The 19,794-nt window shown below is 42.1% G+C and overlaps 1 protein-coding gene across 2 annotated transcripts in view; it reads left to right on the top strand.

Moving 5' to 3' along the window:
- The window catches only part of LOC106567659 (opioid-binding protein/cell adhesion molecule), a 474,446-nt gene that overhangs the window by 169,890 nt on the left and 284,762 nt on the right, over positions 1-19,794 (top strand). Inside the window, exon 2 of one of the 2 annotated variants that reach the window (XM_045693500.1) lies at positions 5,235-5,310. In XM_045693500.1, the coding sequence (XP_045549456.1) occupies positions 5,235-5,310 (76 nt within the window). Of the gene's footprint in view, positions 1-4,592; positions 5,311-19,794 lie in introns of those variants that run through there. The other variant, XM_045693499.1, reaches the window with a different exon arrangement.

Genomic DNA, 19,794 nt, shown 5'->3' with positions numbered 1-19,794 from the left:
ACTTACAGAACTCAGACTCATTGTACAGTCTCTTTTTTTTGCTTGAGTGATATCTTTCAACTTTAAACAATCTGAAAACAAAATCATTGTTTATCTTTTTTCTATTCTGTGGCTGCATGAAATATCAAACAATGTGAATTCAGCAATGCCATTTGTTTAGTTAATCTTTGTGGCACCCTGATGAAACGGTAGCATCCATTACAAGACAGAAAACTACAGGAAAGACGGTTATTTAATTTGAGAGGCTCAGCATTGTTAGGATTTTGAAAATTGTGTAGTGTCCAACCGACATTAGCCAACCTAGAACGTTGTGTTGAATAGATTCCACAATTCAGACTTAAGAGTGCGTCCCTGTGTGCGTCCATATACGCTCTGAAATCTATGCCCACCGTGATGTATAGCACCGCCCACTGGGCGAAATGGCGTGAAAAGGGTGTGTCCCAATATTGTCTAGGTAGGTAGCTAGGTAACTTGGTTCTTTGCAAACAATTTTCTTAGTATTCATGGAACATTGAAAATATTTGACTGCATAATTTTTGACTGCATTGAGTGCATAAATAAGCCAACAACAATTATTTAAATAAATTATGGAACAGTAAATGAAATTGTTCAACATATCTTTTGTTTTGGGTCAAGGTAGCTAGCTTGCTAGCTGACAGCAAAGGTGTCAGCTAGAGATAAAGCGCAGGAGCTTGCAGGGATTTGTAGTCTTGCATGATGTCTACTTTGATGCTATTTAATAACATTTTCAAATCTGAGAGTAAATAGAGACAATTATATTGACAAAAGTCACCTTGTGTGAGAGAGATTTACACGGTTATCAAACGTCACATCAGGGAAAGCCTACATAAAACACAGACCTTGTTTGAAGTGGTTCTAAAATCCCCTATGGGAAAAATGAATGATGAAAAAACGATTGGAACCATTTCCGTGTTTGACCGGTTTTATTGGTATTATGACGAGTCCATTGTGGGGCTCTATAATTATGGGGCATGGCAGCTTTGATACCGCAAAAAGTGTGTGAAGTGTGTTAGCGTCACACAGAGTTAGTACAGTGTTCCATTGAGGGCACTTAGAAATACTCAGGCAAAATAATCCTACTACTGTATGTACTGTATTTTAAAATGGTCTGGACAAAGTTTGTCTCCAACTGCAGAGAAGAGCAATTCATGTTGGCCAGTTCTGTCAAGACAGTCATTTTTCCAGATTTTTTTCTGCAAAGAGTCTTCTTTTCAAACTTGTTCTAACATGCTAGAAGTAGAAAAAAAAATTCAAACAGAACCGTCTCCTACGGGAAGCCTTGGAGGACAACCTGCCAATTTTCTCATCTCACACAAACTTTCACTTTCATAATTTTTTGGGGGGGTCATATTTCTAACAATGTCATAATAAGAAATCCCTTCTCAATAAATACATTACCTTAACACATAGACCAGGTATGCAAACGTCCCTTTATACTAAATCTAATGTTCATCTGCAAGCTTAGTATGGCCACAGCAAGTGTACGGTAAATAACATTGTGTAGTCTTACTCGTTCATCATCAACATTTCTACAGTGCCCTCAGGCCTAGCATGGCGTGCTACATGCGGTTACCATGGGAGTATGTTTCTGCTGATTATGAGAAACAATATGAACCTCTAAGCAACTTAAGGCAGAAGATGCCCCAAAACCAGCAAACGAAAAGGTTGAGGGTCAAGGCTTTTATCATGAGTGTTTGCTCTGCTTGTCAGTGTGGTCCGATATAGGGCCATTATATTGGCCTAGAATGGTCATTCATTATTAATAGTCTCTGCCGATTTCCTGAGCTGCCCAAAACTGCAATGGTGTCCTCTCTTGAATTTTGACAATTATCCATGCGAAATTATTCTTAATCTCTTTTGAAATATTTGACAATTTAAGCATATTTTTGCTCACTTTGCCATTCCAAATTTTAATCAGAGTGGTTGATTCCATCCATCCCCAGATTATAGTTTCATTTGACTAAGTATAACCACAGATGAGGAAAAACAACATTTACTGTTGCACAAGAAGTACTGTGTGCAGGCCCTTTCAGGGTGAGAGAACACCACCATTCTCTCTGTCCCTGGACTTCTTAGGAATAAATAAGTACTTTCATTTGCTATAGTGCTCACCAGGCCGTGTACCCACCAATGTGCTTGCTGATATCTTTCATGCTTTGCCTACTGTCAAAATAAATGTAGACTGCATAGCTTAGAAAAATCGCTAGAGCCTTCAAAAAGTACCGCTTTATTACTTAGCCTTCAAAAATTACATATGCAGACAAATGTTTATTTTCAGACATTTTGAAAATTAACAAGTTTCCAAAAACCATGTTTCTTGCATGTTTAGTCTAAATTAGAGCAAATTCTTAATTGATGCCATATTCAGAGTTGAGCTCAAGGTCAAGACCTTCATTGACTGGGCTCAGTATCAATGATACTCTAGTTAGCATGCATGTCATTTCCTCCTAGGGAAGTCATAATATAAAGGTCAGATGAGCCATGCCTACCTAATACAAGGTATCAGCATATCTGTATATGTATATGTTGAATATCTCTCCAGGGAACTGAGTGAATAGAGCTATTGATAATTCAGAAAGAAGATGACTGCACATTCAATTAATTGAAGGGCACCAGATCCTTAAATCATTTCCTCTGGATTACACAGTCTTACTGTGACTAAAGACTCTTTAAAAGTACTGTAAGTTTCCTAAATATACCTGTGAATTTACTCCTAACCCCCAGGTAATTGAAATGGTAGACTCAGCCATATAGTTAAAAATGTAACGTTCCATCGCCCTATATATTGTAGCTTAAAGGCCCACTACGCAATTCGAAAAACAGTAAAACCACAACCCTGCCACTTGGTTTGCTATAAAGTTGAGGGATGTAGAACGTCCTTATAATGTGGGTTATGGTGGGGTTAGACAGTTGCTCAAAGCTCACGACATGGGGTATTTATTAGTTATATTTGTATATACCGTATAATTAATTTACATTATCCAGAATGTCTGTAAATATCACAGTGTAGGCCTTTTAATTAAGATGAGGTTGTTCAAGCTGATAAACAGCTCTGATGTTATAGTAAGTCTATCATACACAAAATGTTGTCACCCTAATCAGCTGGGGGTGTTTTGGAACAAGTGTTTCACCGAGACGTTCCTCCCTACCTAGCAACCCACATTAATTAAGAACACACATCTTAGATTTGCTGAGGTCAGCATGAGGGGTTTTAATTAAAAAGCCATTGAGTTCGATGTGGACGTCGTGCAAGCAGACCATGCTCAGGTTGCATCGCAGGCTAGATAGAGTTTGAATTAACTCTTATCTTAGCCCAATTTTTTCGGATCGGATCATCATCATAATTCCCCCACTAACAACCTTATAATAAATTGAACACCGCCTCAGTAAATCCAAGGGACTGTGTGCATGTCAAAACAAACAGTGACCCCTATATCCCTGGCTCCGTCTGCCAAATCAACCCTCATGCATACAAATATGCGTATTTCCGTGGATGAAATTAGAAGGCCAATGCTTTGGGTGTGTTAATATGTGATCTGGGATGGAATAACAGAATGGAATAACATGCTTACAATAACAATGCAAACTTCTCCTAGCACAGTGATGTGCACTGCATACCCTAGTTCAGGGCTCTCCAATCCTGTTCCTGGAGAGCTACCCCCCTGTAGGTTTTCGCTCTAACCTCAGTTGTAACTAACCAGCTAATCATTAGAATCAGGTGCGCTAGATTAGGGTTGGAGGGAAAACCTACAGGTCAGTACCTCTCCAGGAACAGGGTTACTTGCAGCCAAGACCCTGAGGACACATAAGTGCTTATGATAATGCTATGGAACGATGTTTGGGCAGAGCTATTCAACAACCAACTCATGCCATACATTGCAAAAACCTATGTATGGTACCTACTGGTATAGGTAAAATGTATTTACACATGAACTTCACTGGGACCAAATATTGTGTAATTTCAACATTGACAGTATGTCTTAGGGCTACACATATACATTTCGGCAATGAGCTGCACAGACAAAACAAAATCTCTTTCCGATACTATTTAAGCATTAAATGTACACAATTATGTTCGTTTCATAAGTATTTGAAAATAAATTATGAAATATTTCTCCAAATACATGGCCCCCCCCATCTCTCACACACGCATGTGCAGACAGTCACACCAACACCACACACACACACACACACACACACACACACACACACACACACACACACACACACACACACACACAGATACAATAGTATAGCCTTCCACTTATACTATTCAGCAGAGCATAGATCATCATTGATATGTTAAAGTGAGTACATGTCAGTTGATTAGCTAAGCGTTCCCAATACAGTATTCAAATAATTGGCTGCATTATGTTAATTATTTAGGCAACCCGATTGGCCTATTCATTGTGGTGGTTATTGCCATTATAACGCAGACTAGGATATATAGAAGTATATACACAGATGTATATAGATTTATCAATACAAATCACTTTCTTGATCATCCACTGGGGTAGTAAAAATAGCGGGAGTAGGGATGCTGCGCAGATGGTACACAGTTGTGTAACCTGCGCGCCAGAGAGCACTGCCTGCGCAAGGCACACTCATTATGAAGGAGTGATTTCACTTGATTCCGCGGATCTGGCTGTCTGGTGGATTTAGTTTATGTAGTCTACTTGACAAATAGGAATACATAACTGATTTCAGAGCATACTTGTTTCAGGAGTCACTGCAGTGTTGTGCTGTAGGCTATCGGGAGAACTACCCAAGTGGAGACTTTGCTGATGCATCTTTGCGCGATCGTCCATCTCTTGGCGAGTACAAATAACATACACAGAGCAGGGGAGACAGTCTAGCCTACATCAGCTTTCCGAAAAAACACATCGCCTGTTGTAGCTGCTGGACATTTCTTGGAGATATCCAAGAGTACTGGAGCCGCAGATATTGCCTACTTTATTATATTGAACGATAACACGCCACATTCTCACCTTCTATTTGAGGCAAAGAAATAGAGGTCGACCACCACAACAGCATCTTGAGTGGAGTCGAATTGCTGTGGCCATACCTACTTTGCACCGAGCAAGGAATATTTGACATTCAAGTTTCCGTGCAAGTTGAGCAGTGACGGAAAATGGGCATTTATGGTTATTTTGTGGCGCCTTGGAAATGCCTTGTTGTCATCGGTCTAAGACTGCTATTCCTTGTACCTGCAGGAGTGCCAGCGAGGAGCGGGGATTCTTTTTCAAAGGACAACATCACTGTCAGACAAGGGGACAGCGCCGTCTTAAAGTAAGTCATTTAATTTTTACCTTATTGGTTTGTTGAATCGTGCCATATTAGTAAAAATAACTACCTCATATGTTCATCTCAAGCAATAACTATAGCATGCTAAACGCAGATCCGCTTCATGTTTATTTGTGCTTCCATGTTATTGATTCTCCTCCCATGTTATTGATTCAGTTAATGTATTTTTAAGGATGCTGTGGGCTGCTGGGATACTCTTATCTATGTAGGGGTGGGATGGGGTCGTCAGATGATGTTTATTTATTTATATATAAATGAGAGAGAGAGAGAGAGAGACACGCAGTTGGTAGCATGGTGCTTGCAACACCAGCATAGTGGGTTCAACCCCCATGGGGGACCAGTATGAAAATGTATACACTCACTACAGTAAGTCACTCTGGTTAAGAGTGTCTGCTAAATCACAAAAATTAGAGAGGGAAAACAATGTGATCAAATTCTATCTGAATCTCCCATGTCATGTAAGACTTAATTGAGAGGAGCAGGGCTATCAAACTGTGTATTCATTCCTGGGGTGACTGAAGAAAAAGTGGATCTTATGTCACATCCCAGCTGGGTTTGCCAAGAGCCTGGCACCATGCAAAGTAAGAGCCATTCTGGAAAGAGAAAGTTGCGTGGGGTGGCTTCTCTTGATACATAATGGAGCCTTGGAGAGCCATCCTTGAGAGAATTTCATTTTGATCATTAAACAAAGCTGTATGTATGTAGTCTGCTGTTAAAGGCATAATGGATTTTTTACATCTTATTATGCATGCTGGAATGCTAATCATTAAAAGGAGGGCCGAACAGGCTCCCATTAACATTGACGGGACTGAAGTGGAGGGGTCGAGAGTTTCAAGTTCCTTGGTGTCCACATCACCAACAAACTATCATGGTCCAAACACACCAAGACAGTTGTGAAGAGGGCACGACAACACCTTATCCCCCTTTGGAGACTGAAAAGATTTGGCATGGGTCCCCAGATCCTCAAAAAGTCATACAGCTGCACCATCGAGAGCTTCTTGACCGGTTGCATCACTGCCTGGTGTGGCAACTGCTCGGCATCTGACCGTAAGGCACAACAGAGGGTTGTGCGTGCGCCCCCCCCCCCCCTTGTTTTTACACTGCTGCTACTCGCTGTTTATTATCTATGCATAGTCTCTTTACAAATTACCTTGACTAACCTGTACCCCCGCACATTGTCTTGGTACCGGTACCCCCTGTATATAGCCTCATTATTGTTATGTACATTTATTGTACTACTTTATGATTGACAAGATTTGTATTTACTATTTCTTGAACTGCATTGTTGGTTAAGGGCTTGTAAGTAAGCATATCACGGTAAAGCCTGTTGTATCCGGCGCATGTGACGAATAAAATTTGATTTGATTTAAATCATAAACATTTAGAGAGATTTACATTTACAGAGGCTGTGCCCTTGGTGTCTGCTATTTGGAGTAATGACAAACAAGCCATCACATTTAATCTGAATCTACAGTATTTACATTTGGACAGTGGCTAGAATGTGTTTCTCTCAAGAATATGCAATTAGTGTGCGTAACCTGTCAAAATGCTAAGAATGAATCCCATGTTGCTGCCAAACAACATTAGGTTGGGCCTCCTGAGTGGCGCAGCGGTCTAAGGCACTGCAGTGCTTGAGGCGTCACTACAGATCCAGATCCAGGCATCACTACAGATCCCGGGCTGTGTCGCAGCCGGTTGCGCCCGGAAGACCCATAAGGCGACGGACAATTGGCCTAGCATTTTCTGGATTAGGGGAAGGTTTTGTCAGCCAGGATGTCCTTGTCCCATCGTGCTCTAGCGACTCCTGTGGTGGGCCGGGCGCATGCACACTGGCACGGTCACCAGTTGTACAGTGTTTCCTCCGACACATTGGTACGGATGGCTTCCGGGTTAAGCAAGCAGGGTGTCAAGAAGCAGTGTGGCTTGGCAGGGTTGTATTTCTGAGAATGCATGGCTGTCGACCTTACCTCTCCCGAGTCCGTACGGGAGTTGCAGCAATGGGACAAGAATTGGGTAGTTACCCAATTGGATATCACCAAATTGGGGATACAAAGGGGTAAAAAATAAAAGCATTAGGTTTTCTTCCATTTTTGCATCAAAACATTTCAAACCCTTTTCAGTTTGCTTCTGCTGTACTATTGGGCTGTCGACAAGCACATTATTGTGGTACTATAAAATATCCAACATGATCTTATGATTTCCCTTTGAAATTTTTTGACGTATTCATTCTGTGTTGTTACAGAGTTAATTCTGTGTGGTTACAGGGTTAACCCCCTAGAGTCGATATCCACGCCCCCGTCAGTTTAAGCTAGAGATATCCTTTTGCATTGGAAGTGTCTCAATCCACCGCATCCGCCGATGTCACACTTCCGCATCTGTGGTGAAAGGTGACAGAGCTGCAGTGTTTGTCAGACCATGAGACAACCCGAAAATCGGCCTTCTCACAAAATCGGCTGTAGCGTAGCGGTTTGGCCGACATTTTGCTTTACGACCCCCTCAAGCATCTTGCAACTCATCTGAAGTCGGTACAGCCGATCTGCCAACTTCTGTCTGTAGCATCCGAACAGTTTGGGCTACACACTATTATGACCCCTCGGTGGAAGGGGGAAACTCATGAACACATACATGTGCTCTAGGACGCCCACAGGCCTCACAAGACTCGTCTGAAGGTCCCCCGGTACCAGTTGAGAAAATTAATGGAAGTACATATGGAGACTGTTTAGTGACAAAAATAAGGGGTTAAATACATGTATTAAAAAAAGAACAAATGTTTCCTTTAATATATCTCTCAGATATAGGACAGACACTTAAGAACAAACTTTCTTTCGATTTTGGGGGGGGGAACGATCTGTTGTTCCATGTAGTGGATATTTTATTCAATGTGTTTCTATGGGCTAATAGCAGTAAGGCTAAATACAATTTTTCATCAATTATTTTTCAAATATTTTTTTTTGATACCTAAGGGGTCATTAGCAAAATGATCCCCCCGGCTTAGACAGGGCTTAGACTGTAATGGGTTAAAACAGAAACAACTCAAAGGGTTAAGTTTAAGTTTTTAGTCTGAGAGGCTAAGGTTCGGGCAATGGTTTGGGGAAGGCTTAAAACAAAGTAATTAAAAATGACGTGCTATCACAATCAAGTATCTTCAAGTATTATTGCGGCTTGCTAGAGCGTTATGAACTCTAGCATGTGGTCTAAGCGGCAAGCTCCGGCTCTGAGCATCACGAGTTTGCTCCCAGTGCTGGGCAATACTTTTTCGTGAGGCATATATCGACGTTCTGGGGACCTTTTCAAACGTCCCAAATCACCCATCTATTTCTAGTGATCAGTCTGAAAATATCATTAGGAAGCTGGTGGGGGCAAGTGGTTGCAGAATAAGCAGTGCTTCGAGACGTCATAGTTAACTAGACTGCATCAGTAACCCTCATATTTTATAAGCTATGGCTAAAAACAAAAGTGAATGTCACTGAACCTAATTTCTCCAAAGTATGGAGATGATGATAACAGTATTTCTGCTCACCTTGAATATGCTGCACATTTCGACTGAAGCTATCTAGTGTTGGGCCTGGTCAATCTGTGGATGGGAGACCAGGGGCTGTATGTATCAAGAGTCTCAGAATAGTAGTGCTGATCTAGGATCAGGTCCCCTCTGTCCATGAAATTACATTTACATTTTAGTCATTTAGCAGATGCTCTTATCCAGAGCGACTTACAGTAGTGAATGCATACATTTCATACATTTAAAAAAATAAAATAATTCTGTACTGGTCCCCCGTGGGAATCGAACCCACAACCCTGGCATTGCAAACACCATGCTCTACCATCTAAAAGGCAAAAATGATCCTAAATCATCACTCCTTCTCTGAGACACTTGATACATATGGCACCAGTTGTTGCTTGAAGTGGTGTTGGAGGACCAATAAGGGGCACTCTTGCCCAAAAGGCAGCAACAGGGACTTAGTGCTGCAAGGGTGAAATCTTGAGATGTTAACAGAAGTCCTACATCTGGGGTTACTAGATATCTTATGACACTTCTAAAGAGTACACATGTTAACCACAGTTCCCAACCTGGCCCTAATACCACTGGCCAGCTAATCATCTCTGGTCTGCTGATTAGCACCATTCACTCTTCACCTCTCCACTGTCATAGCCAGTGATGAACATGGTGTAAATGTTTTGCTGTGTCATACCTAGGTGGATGCTAGACAATGGGGTAACAGCCTGGGTTGGAGTAGTTGCCATCAGTAGTTGTGGTGACTTTACCCTTTACCCACACATAATTGCCATGTAACCATTTTACAAACCACATATCTGCATAGAAATTCAAATGCAATATTAGTGGTACTCATAGACCAGTGCATACCTAGCCTGATTTTTCATGTGATAAAAAATGATGACACGTGTAAAATTAACTGAGCAGTTTGAAAGTTAAAAGCAGTTTGAAAGTTAAAATCTCTGAAGTATTACCACCCAAGTTTAATCAAAGTCAAAATCAAAAGTAACAGTCAGTATCTGGTGTGTCCACCAGTTGCATTAAGTACTGCAGTGCATCTCCTCTCATGGACTGCACCAGATTTGCCAGTTCCCAGACATTTCTGGGGGGAATGGTCCTAGCCCTCACCCTCCGATCCAACAGGTCCCAGACGTGCTCAATGGGATTGAGATCCGGGCTCTTCGCTGGCCATGGCAGAAGACTGACATTCCTGTCTTGCAGGAAATCATGCACAGAATGAGCAGTATGGCTGGTGGCATTGTCATGCTGGAGGGTCATGTCAGTATGAGCCTGCAGGAAGGGTACCACATGAGGTAGGAGGATGTCTTCCCTGTAACGCACAGCGTTGAGATTGCCTGCAATGACAACAAACTGGTGAGGACCTGCCTTACAACAGGCCTACAAGCCCTTAGTCCTGCCTCTCTCAGCCTATTGTGGACAATCTGAGCACTGATGGAGGGATTGTGTGTTCTTGGTGTAACTCGGGCAGTTGTTGTTGCCATCCTGTACCTGTCCCGCAGGTGTGATGTTCGGATGTACTGATCCTGTGCAGGTGTTGTTACACGTGGTCTGCCACTGCGAGGACGATCAGCTCTCCGTCCTGTCTCCCTGTAGCACTGTCTTAGGCGTCTCACAGTACGGACATTGCAATTTATTGCCCTGGCCACATCTGCAGTCCTCATACCTCCTTGCAGCATGCCCACGCAGAAGAGCAGGGGCATCTTTCTTTTGGTGTTTTTCAGAGTCAGTAGAAAGGCCTCTTTAGTGTCCTAAGTTTTTATAGTTGTGACCTTAATTGCCTACCATCTATAAGCTGTTAGTGTCTTAACGACCATTTCACAGGTGCATGTTCATTTATTGTTTTATGGTTCATTGAACAACTATGGGAAACAGTGTTTAAACCCTTTACGAGGAAGATCTGTGAAGGTATTTTGATTTTTATGAATTATCTTTGAAAGACAGGGTCCTGAAAAAGGGATGTTTATTTTTTTTGCTGAGTTTAGTAGGAAACACTTCATATCACACAGACCCCATGAGTTGAACATAAAATCAACAGGAATTCAGAACAATAAGGTGTACACCTTGTATAGTAACCAAATACAGAAAAAATGTACACTACCGTTCAAAAGTTTGGGGTCACTTATAAATGTCCTTGTTTTTGAAAGAAATTCCATTTTTTTGTCCATTAAAATAACATCAAATTGATCAGAAATACAGTGTAGATGTTAATGTTGTAAATGACTATTGTAGCTGGGGCGGCAGGTAGCCTAGTGGTTAGAGCATTGAACTAGTAACCGTAAAGGTTGCAAGATCAAATCCCTGACCTGACAAGGTGAAATCTGTAATTCTGCCCCTGAACAAGGCAGTTTAACCCACTGTTCCTAGGCCATCATTGAAAATAAGAATTTGTTCTTAACTGACTTGCCTAGTTAAATAAAGGTAAAAGAATAAATAGCTGGAAATGGCAGATTTTTTATGGAATATAGGCATACAGAGGCCCATTATCAGCATCCTATGTTCCAATAGCACGTTGTGTTAGCTAATCCAAGTTTATCATTTTAAAAGGCTAATTGATCATTAGAAAACCCTTTTGAAATTATGTTAGCACAGCTGAAAACTGTTGTCCTGATTTAAAGAAGCAATAAAACTGGCCTTCTTTAGACTAGTTGAGTATCTGGAGCAACAGCAATTGTGGGTTAGATTAATGCCTCAAAATGGCCAGAAACAAAGAACTTTCTTCTGAAACTCGTCAGTCTATTTTTGTTCTGAGAAATGAAGGCTATTCCATGTGAGAAATTGCCAAGAAACTGAAGATCTTGTACGACGTTGTGTACTTTGTGTACTACTCCCTTCACAGAACAGCACAAATTGGCTCTAACCGGAACAGAAAGTGGAGTGGGAGGCCCCGGTGCACAACTGAGCAAGAGGAAAAGTGCATTAGTGTCTAGTTTGTGCTTTTCTTTAAAAAATAAGGACATTTCTAAGTGACCCCAAACGTTTGAACAGTAGTGTATATTAAAAATGTATCAAAATACCCAAACAATCAACATTGGAATAGACACACATATAATTGGCATATTTATTAACAAAGGACTTTCCAAGAGTCAATTCTGTAGAGTGGAGTGGAAAGGGAGAAAGGTATTTATGGGGGGGTCATAAACCTCACCCAATAGGGCAACGTCATGACACTGTCACGCCCTGATCTGTTTCACCTGTCCTTGTGCTTGTCTCCACCCCCTCCCAACTTATCCCCTGGGTATTTATACCTGTGTTTTCTGTCTGTGCCAGTTCGTCTTGTTTGTTCAAGTCAACCAGCGTTTTGTGTCTCAGCTCCTGCTTTTTCCAGTCTCTCTTTTTTCGCCCTCCTGGTCTTTGACCCTTGCCTGTCCTGACTCCGAGCCCGCCTGCCTGACCACTCTGCCTGACCCTGAGCCTGTCTGCCGCCCGGTACCTTTGCCGCTACTCTGGATTATCGACCCTTGCCTGCCTTGACCTGTCATTTGCCTGCCCCTGTTGTTTCAATAAACATTGTTACTTCAACACAGTCTGCACTTGGGTCTTACCTGAAACCTGATAATTTCCAAACCAACAGAGGTCCAAGGCACTGGAAATCCTCAGTTGATACATCTATACATATAATTCTCCAATTGATCTTGCACAGTCAGTCTGTATGAGCAGTTCTTCCTGAGGCCATGGTGAAGTAAAACATAACAGTGACTCGAACAGGCAACAACCTAATGATGTACATCAGCAAATTAGCATTTATCTATCCACCTCTTTCAAGCGTGTGAATGTTGTATACATGATGTAATAATGGCGGCAATCATTTGATAGTGGGAATATCTTCACTCCAGTTGGAAGTTGCATCCAATGGCCTTGCATGATGAGCTTCTCTGAGCACTGCATCCTAAGATATCTTGCTGAAATACAACAATAACTGTACAGCAGACTCCAACATAGCAAAATTCAAACAAATCAGCATAATATTTCTTAACAGATCAACCCACTGTCGGATCATTTTGTACATGGCAACTGTGATGGGAACATAGAAGAAATCTTTGGGACAGTGGTTACATACAATGGGATGTACCAATGGTATTGCATGGTGAACCAGTCTTGGATCTGTCGATCAACACACACAGAGAATGATCCTCTCTAGCTCAGTTGGTAAAGCATAGTCCTTGCAACACCAGGATAGTGGGTTTGATTCCTGGTACCACCTGTTGCATAACATATGCATGCATGACTGTAAGTCGCTTTTTGATAGAAGTGTCTGCTAAATGGCATATATTAATGGTTTTGAGCAAATTTCCTTACTTTAAATTAATGGAGATGTTGCCATTTCATGCACATAACATACTTGGACATCTGTGTTGAGCCCCCAGGGCTTCATGTTCTGGCAGAGAACTGCTTGCCAAATGATTGTTGTTGCATGGAAGTTCTCAGCACCCACTCACATGAAAGTGTGGGTTACTGTGATGAACAAAGGGAGTTTTACGAAACGTGGAAAAATAAAAAGGTGGAATTAGAATGCTAGACATCTGAATCTTACCTTGGAGCCTCAAAATTCAGAACTATTGCATAAAATCCAGTCTAGTGCCAATATTCAAGTGTTTAATGCCATTCCTGAATGTTGTAGATTGTGTAGAACAGTGAGTCCAGTCAATTTCATAGGGGGGAGTTTAGCATTTTCTTATTATACTGTATCTTTTGGTATATCTGGGCCGTAAGTAACTATAACGCATGTTTTACCTTGTATTGAGTCCCACTCAGATTGCCATTACTTGAAGATATAAAACATGATACAATAGCCATTAGATCAGGCTGAAGAGATAACAAATTGAAGTAAAATGTGTCTGCCTAGCGAAATGTCAAAGTAATACTAGCAATACAGCGACAGTACAAAAAAATTATGAAGACCTGCTCTTTCCATGACGTAGACTGACCAGGTGTATCCAGATGATAGCTATGATCCCTTATTGATGTCACTTGTTAAATCCACTTCAATCGATGTGGATTTGTATTTCTATTTATTAGGGATCCTCATAAGCTGCTGCCAAGGCACAATTAAATCAAAGCAAATTGTATTAGACACATGCGCCGAATACAACAGGTGTAGACCTTACAGTGAAATACTTACTTACGAGCCCCTATCTAACAGAAAAGTTTTAAAAAAATACGGATAAGAATAAGAGATAAAAGGAACAAGTAATTAAAGAGAAACAGTAAAAAAATAACAATATATACAGGGGGGTGCCGGTAACAGATTCAATGTGCGGAGGCACCGGTGAGTTATTTAACCTCTTGGGGCTAGGTGGGACGCTAGCGTGCCACCCGTGGTGCACTCCATCAACAGCAGGTGCATTTCAAGAGCGGCAAATTTGAATCCAAATAAATGTCAAAATTCAAATTTTTCTAAAATACAACTATTTTACACCATTTGAAAGATAAACATCTCCTTAATCTAACCACGTTTTACGATTTCAAAAAGGTTTTACGGCGAAAGCATAAATTTAGAGTATGTTAGGACAGTACATTTACAAGAGTTGTGTGTAATGTTTTGTCAAGTCAAAGACAGGGTCACCAAAACCATAAAACCAGCTAAAATGATGCACTAACCTTTTACAATCTCCATCAGATGACACTCCTAGGACATTATGTTAGACAATGCATGCATTTTTAGTTCTATCAAGTTCATATTTATATCCAAAAACAGCGTTTTACTATGGCATTGATGTTGAGGAAATCGTTTCCCTCCAATAACCGGCAGTCAAGTCAGCGTAACAAATTAAATAATTAAAATTAGAAAACATTGGTAAAATATTATATTGTCATTTAAAGAATTATAGATTTACATCTCTTGAACGCAATCAACTTGCCAGATTTAAAAATAACCTTACTGGGAAATCACACTTTGCAATAATCTGAGCACTGCGCCCAGAAAAATACGCGTTGCGATACAGACTAGACGTCATGTTGGGGAGATCTAAAATCGAAAATACTATGTAAATAATCCATTACCTTTGATTCTCTTCATCAGATGTCACTTCCAGGTATCACAGGTCCATAACGAATGTAGTTTTGTTCAAAAAAGCTCATCATTTATGTCCAAAAATCTCCGTCTCGTTAGCACATGATGTAAGCCAGCCGGACTTCTCGTCATGAACGAGGGGAAAAAATATATTTCCGTTCGTTCAAACATGTCAAACGTTGTATAGCATAAATCATTAGGGCCTTTTTTAACCAGAACATGAATAATATTCAAGGTGGACGAATGCATACTCTTTTATAACGTATTGGAACGAGGGTACCCAACATGAACTAGCGCGCCAGGTGTCTAATGGGACATCATCGTTCCATGGCTCTTGTTCGGTCAGATCTCCCTCCAGAAGACTCAAAACACTTTGTAAAGGCTGGTGACATCTAGTGGAAGCAATAGGAAGTGCCAAAATATTCCTAAACCCCTGTGTTTTTCAATGGGATAGGTTTAAAGTCAATACAACACATCAGGTATCCACTTCCTGTCAGAAAATGTCTCAGGGTTTTGCCTGCCAAATGAGTTCTGTTATACTCACAGACACCATTCAAACAGTTTTGGAAACTTTAGAGTGTTTGCTATCCATATATAATAAGTATATGCATATTCTAGTTACTGGGTAGGATTAGTAACCAGATTAAATCGGGTACATTTTTTTTATCCAGACGTGCAAATGCTGCCCCCTAGACCCAACAGGTTAAGTGACTATGCATAGATGACAACAGAGAGTGCCAGTAGTGGGGAGGGGGGAGGGCAATGCAAATAGTCTGGGTAGCCATTTGATTAGCTGTTCAGGAGTCTTATGGCTTGGGGGTAGAAGCTGTTTATAAGCCTCTTGGTCCTAGACTTGGCGCTCCGGTAGCGCTTGCCGTGCGGTACCAGAGAGAACAGTCTATGACTAGGGTGGCTGGAGTCTTTTTAGGGCCTTCCTCTGACACCGCCTGGTATAGAGGTCCTGGATGGCAGGAAGCTGATGTACTGGGCTGTTCGCACTACCCTCTGTAGCGCCGTGCAGTCGGAGGCCGAGCAGTTGCCATACCAGGCAGTGATGCAACCGGTCAGGATGCTCTCGATGGTGCAGCTGTAGAACCTTTTGAGGATCTGGGGACCCATGCCAAATCTTTTCAGTCTCCTGAAGGGGAAAATGTTTTGTTGTGCCCTCTTCACGACTGTCTTTGTTTGTTTGAACCATGATAGTTTGTTGGTGATATGGACACCAAGGAACTTTTAAACTCTTGACCAGCTCCACTACAGCCGTCGATGTTAATGGGGGCCTGTTCAGCCTGCCTTTTCCTGTTGTCCATGATCAGCTCCTCTGTCTTGCTCACATTGAGGGAGAGGTTGTTGTCCTGGCACCACATTGCCAGTTCTCTGACCTCCTCCCTATAGGCTGTCTCATTGTTGTCGGTGATCAGGCTGTCGTGTCATCAGCAAACTTAATGATGGTGTTGGAGTCGTGTTTTGGCCACACAGTCATGGGTGAACAGGGAATACAGGAGGGGACTAAGTACACACCCCCGAGGAGCCCCAGTGTTAAGAATCAGCGTGGCAGACATGTTGTTGCCTACTCTTACCACCTGGGGGCAGCCCATCAGTAAGTCCAGGATCCAGTTGCAGAGGGAGGTGGTTAGTCCCAGAGTCCTTAGCTTGGTAATGAGTTTCATGGGCACTGTGGTGTTGAACGCTGAGCTGTAGTCAATGAACAGCATTCTCACATAGGTGTTCCTTTGTCCAGGTGAGAAAGGGCAGTGTGGAGTGTGATTGTGAATGTGTCATCTGTGGATCTGTTGGGGCGGTATGTGAATTGGAGTGGGTCTAGGGTGTCCGGGAGGATGCTGTTGATGTGAGCCATGACCAGCCTTTCAAAGCACCTCATGGCTACCGACGTGAGTGCCACGGGGCGGTAATCATTTAGGCAGGTTACCTTCGCTTCCTTGGGCACAGGGACTATGGTGGTCTACTTGAAACATGTAGGTATTACAGACTCGGTCAGGGAGAGGTTGAAAATGTCAGTGAAGACACTTGCCAGTTGGTCCGCGCATGCTTTAAGTTCATGTCCTGGTAATCTGTCTGGCCCAGCGGCTTTGTGAATGTTGACCTGTTTAAAGGTTTTGTTCACATCGGCTACCGAGAGCTTTATCACACAGTCATCCAGAAAAGCTGGTGCTCTCATGCATGCTTCAGTGTTGCTTGCCTCGAAGTGAGCATGAAAGGCATTTAGCTCGTCTGGTAGGCTTGTGTCACTGGGCAGCTCCCATCTGAGTTTCCCTTTGTAGTCCATAATAGTTTTCAAGCCCTGCCACATCCTACAAGCGTCAGAGCCAGTGTAGGAAAATTCAATCTTGACGCTTTGCTTGTTTGATGGTTCAACTGAGGACATAGTGGGACTTCTTATAAGCTTCCGGATTAGTCTCCCGCTCCTTGAAAGTGGCAGCTCTAGCCTTTAGCTCGATGCGGATGTTGCATGTAATCCATGGCTTCTGGTTGGGATATGTACGTACAGTCACTGTGGGGACGACGTCATCGATGCACTTATTGATGAAGCCGATGACTTAGTTGGGGTATTCCTCAATGCCATTGGATGAATCCCAGAACATATTCCAGTGTGTTCTAGCAAAACAGGCCAGTAGAGTAGCATCCATGTCATCTGACCACTTCCGTATTGAGCGAGTTCTTCCTGCTTTAGTTTTTGCTTGTAAGCAGGACTCAGGAGGATAGAATTATGGTCAGATTTGCCAAATGGAGGGCTGGGGAGAGCTTTGTATGCATCTCTGTGTGTGGCGTAAAGGTGGCCTAGGGTTTTTTCCCCCCTGGTTGCACATGTTTGCCTGCATTAAAGTCCCCGGCCAATAGGAGCGCTGCTTCTGGGAGAGCATTTTCTTTTTTGCTTATGGCCTCAGAGTTGGTAGACAATGGGTACACACATGCTGTCTTCTTTTTTTAAACCCAGCGCAGCAAGTCTGTGCCCAGCCCGGCCCAATCAAATCAATTGTGGTCGCTCTCCCTCTAGTCATTTGTCTGTCTTAATTATTTAATCACACAGTGTGCTTAAAGCATCAAGACAAGCTCAGTGCATGTAGTTGATTTTATTAAAACACGTGTCTATACAGTGCAATTGGAAAGTATTCAGACTCCTGGACTTTTTCCACATTTTGTTACCTGATATGCTTATTCTAAAATGTATGAAATACTTTTTTCCCCCTCATCAATCTACAGACAATACCCCATAATGCCAAAGCAAAAACAGGTTTATTATTTATAAAAATGTACATTCTATTCAGACCCTTTACTCAGTACTTTGTTGAAGCACCTTTGGCAGAGAATACAGCCTCGATTATTTTGTTAGGTATGACACTACAAGCTTGGCACACCTGTATTTGGGGATTTTTTTCTTCTTCTCCTTATCAATCTACACCCAATACCCCATAATGACAAAGCAAAATTAGGTTACATTTTTTCCCCTAATGTAAATTGAAACATCACATTTACGTAAGTATTCTTGGGTATGACACTCCTGTATTTAGGGAGATTCTCCCATTCTTCTCTGCAGATCCTCTCAAGCTCTGTCAGGTTGGATGGGGATTGTCGCTGCACAGCTATTTTCAGGTCTTTCCAGAGATGTATGATCGGGTTCAAGTCCGGACTCTGGCAGGGCCACTCACGGACATTCAGAGACTTGTCCCGATGCCACTCCTGCGTTGTCTTGGCTGTGTGCTTGGGGTTGTTGTCCTATTGGAAGGTAAACCTTCGCCCCCAGTCTGAGGTCCTGAGCGCTCAGGAGCAGATTTGTCATATTTCTCTCTGTACTTTGCTCCGTTCATCTTTCCCTCGATCCTGACTACTCTCCCAGTCCCTGCCACTGAAAAACATCCCGACTACATGATGCTGCCACCACCATGCTTCATCGTATAGTTGGTGCCAGGTTTCCTCCAGATGTGACGCTTGGCATCAAGGTCAAAGTGTTCAATTTTGGTTTCATCAGACCAGATACTCTTGTTTCTCATGGTCTGGGAGTCCTTTAGGTGCCTTTTGGCAAACTCCAAGCGGGCTGTCATGTGCCTTTTACTGAGGAGTGGCTTCCGTCTTGCCACTCTACCATAAAGGCCTGATTGGTGGAGTGCTGCAGAGATGGTTGTCCTTATGGAATGTTCTCCCACCTCCACAGAGAAATTCTGGAGCTCTGTCAGAGTGACCATCGGGTTCTTGGTCACCTCCCTGACCAAGGCCCTTCTCACCCATTTGCTCAGTTTGGCCGGGCAGCCAGCTCTAGGAAGAGTCTTGGTAGTTCCAAACTTCTTCCATTTAAGAATGATGGAGGCCACTGTGTTTTTAGGGACCTTCAATGCCGGAGACATTGTTTGGTACCCTTTCTCAGGTCTGTGCCTCTTCAAAATCCGGTCTCTGAGCTCTACGGACAATTCCTTTGACCTCATGGCTTGATTTTTTCTCTGACATGCACTGTCAATTATGGGACCTTATATAGACAGGTGTGTGCCTTTCCAAATCATGTCCAATCAATTGAATTTACTAAAGGTGGATTTCCAATAAACTTGTAGAAACATCTCAAGGATGATCAATGGAAACAGGATGCACCTGAGCTCAATAATGAGTCTCATAGCAAAGGGTCTGAATTCTTATGTAAATAAGGTATCTGTTTTTCCTTTTTAATAAATGTTCTAACATTTCTAAAAACCTGTTTTTGCTTTGTTATGGGGTACTGTGTGTAGATTGATGAAGGAAAACAAATATTTAATACATTTTAGAATAAGGCTGTAATGTAACAAAATGTGGAAAAAGTCAAGGGGTATGAATACTTTCCAAATGCACTCTATATAGAAAAGAAACAAGTTTAAAAAAAATAAATAACCAATCGATTGGTCAAAAGAACAGACCACCCTCGGTCGACCAAAATAGTTTTTTGTCAGGGACAGCCCTTAAT

The sequence above is a fragment of the Salmo salar genome, chromosome ssa13 (genome assembly GCF_905237065.1).
Source record: "Salmo salar chromosome ssa13, Ssal_v3.1, whole genome shotgun sequence".
Classification (NCBI taxonomy): domain Eukaryota; kingdom Metazoa; phylum Chordata; class Actinopteri; order Salmoniformes; family Salmonidae; genus Salmo; species Salmo salar.
The sequence above is the reverse complement of the archived record's forward strand: the minus strand, read 5'-3'. Positions and strand labels throughout refer to the sequence as shown.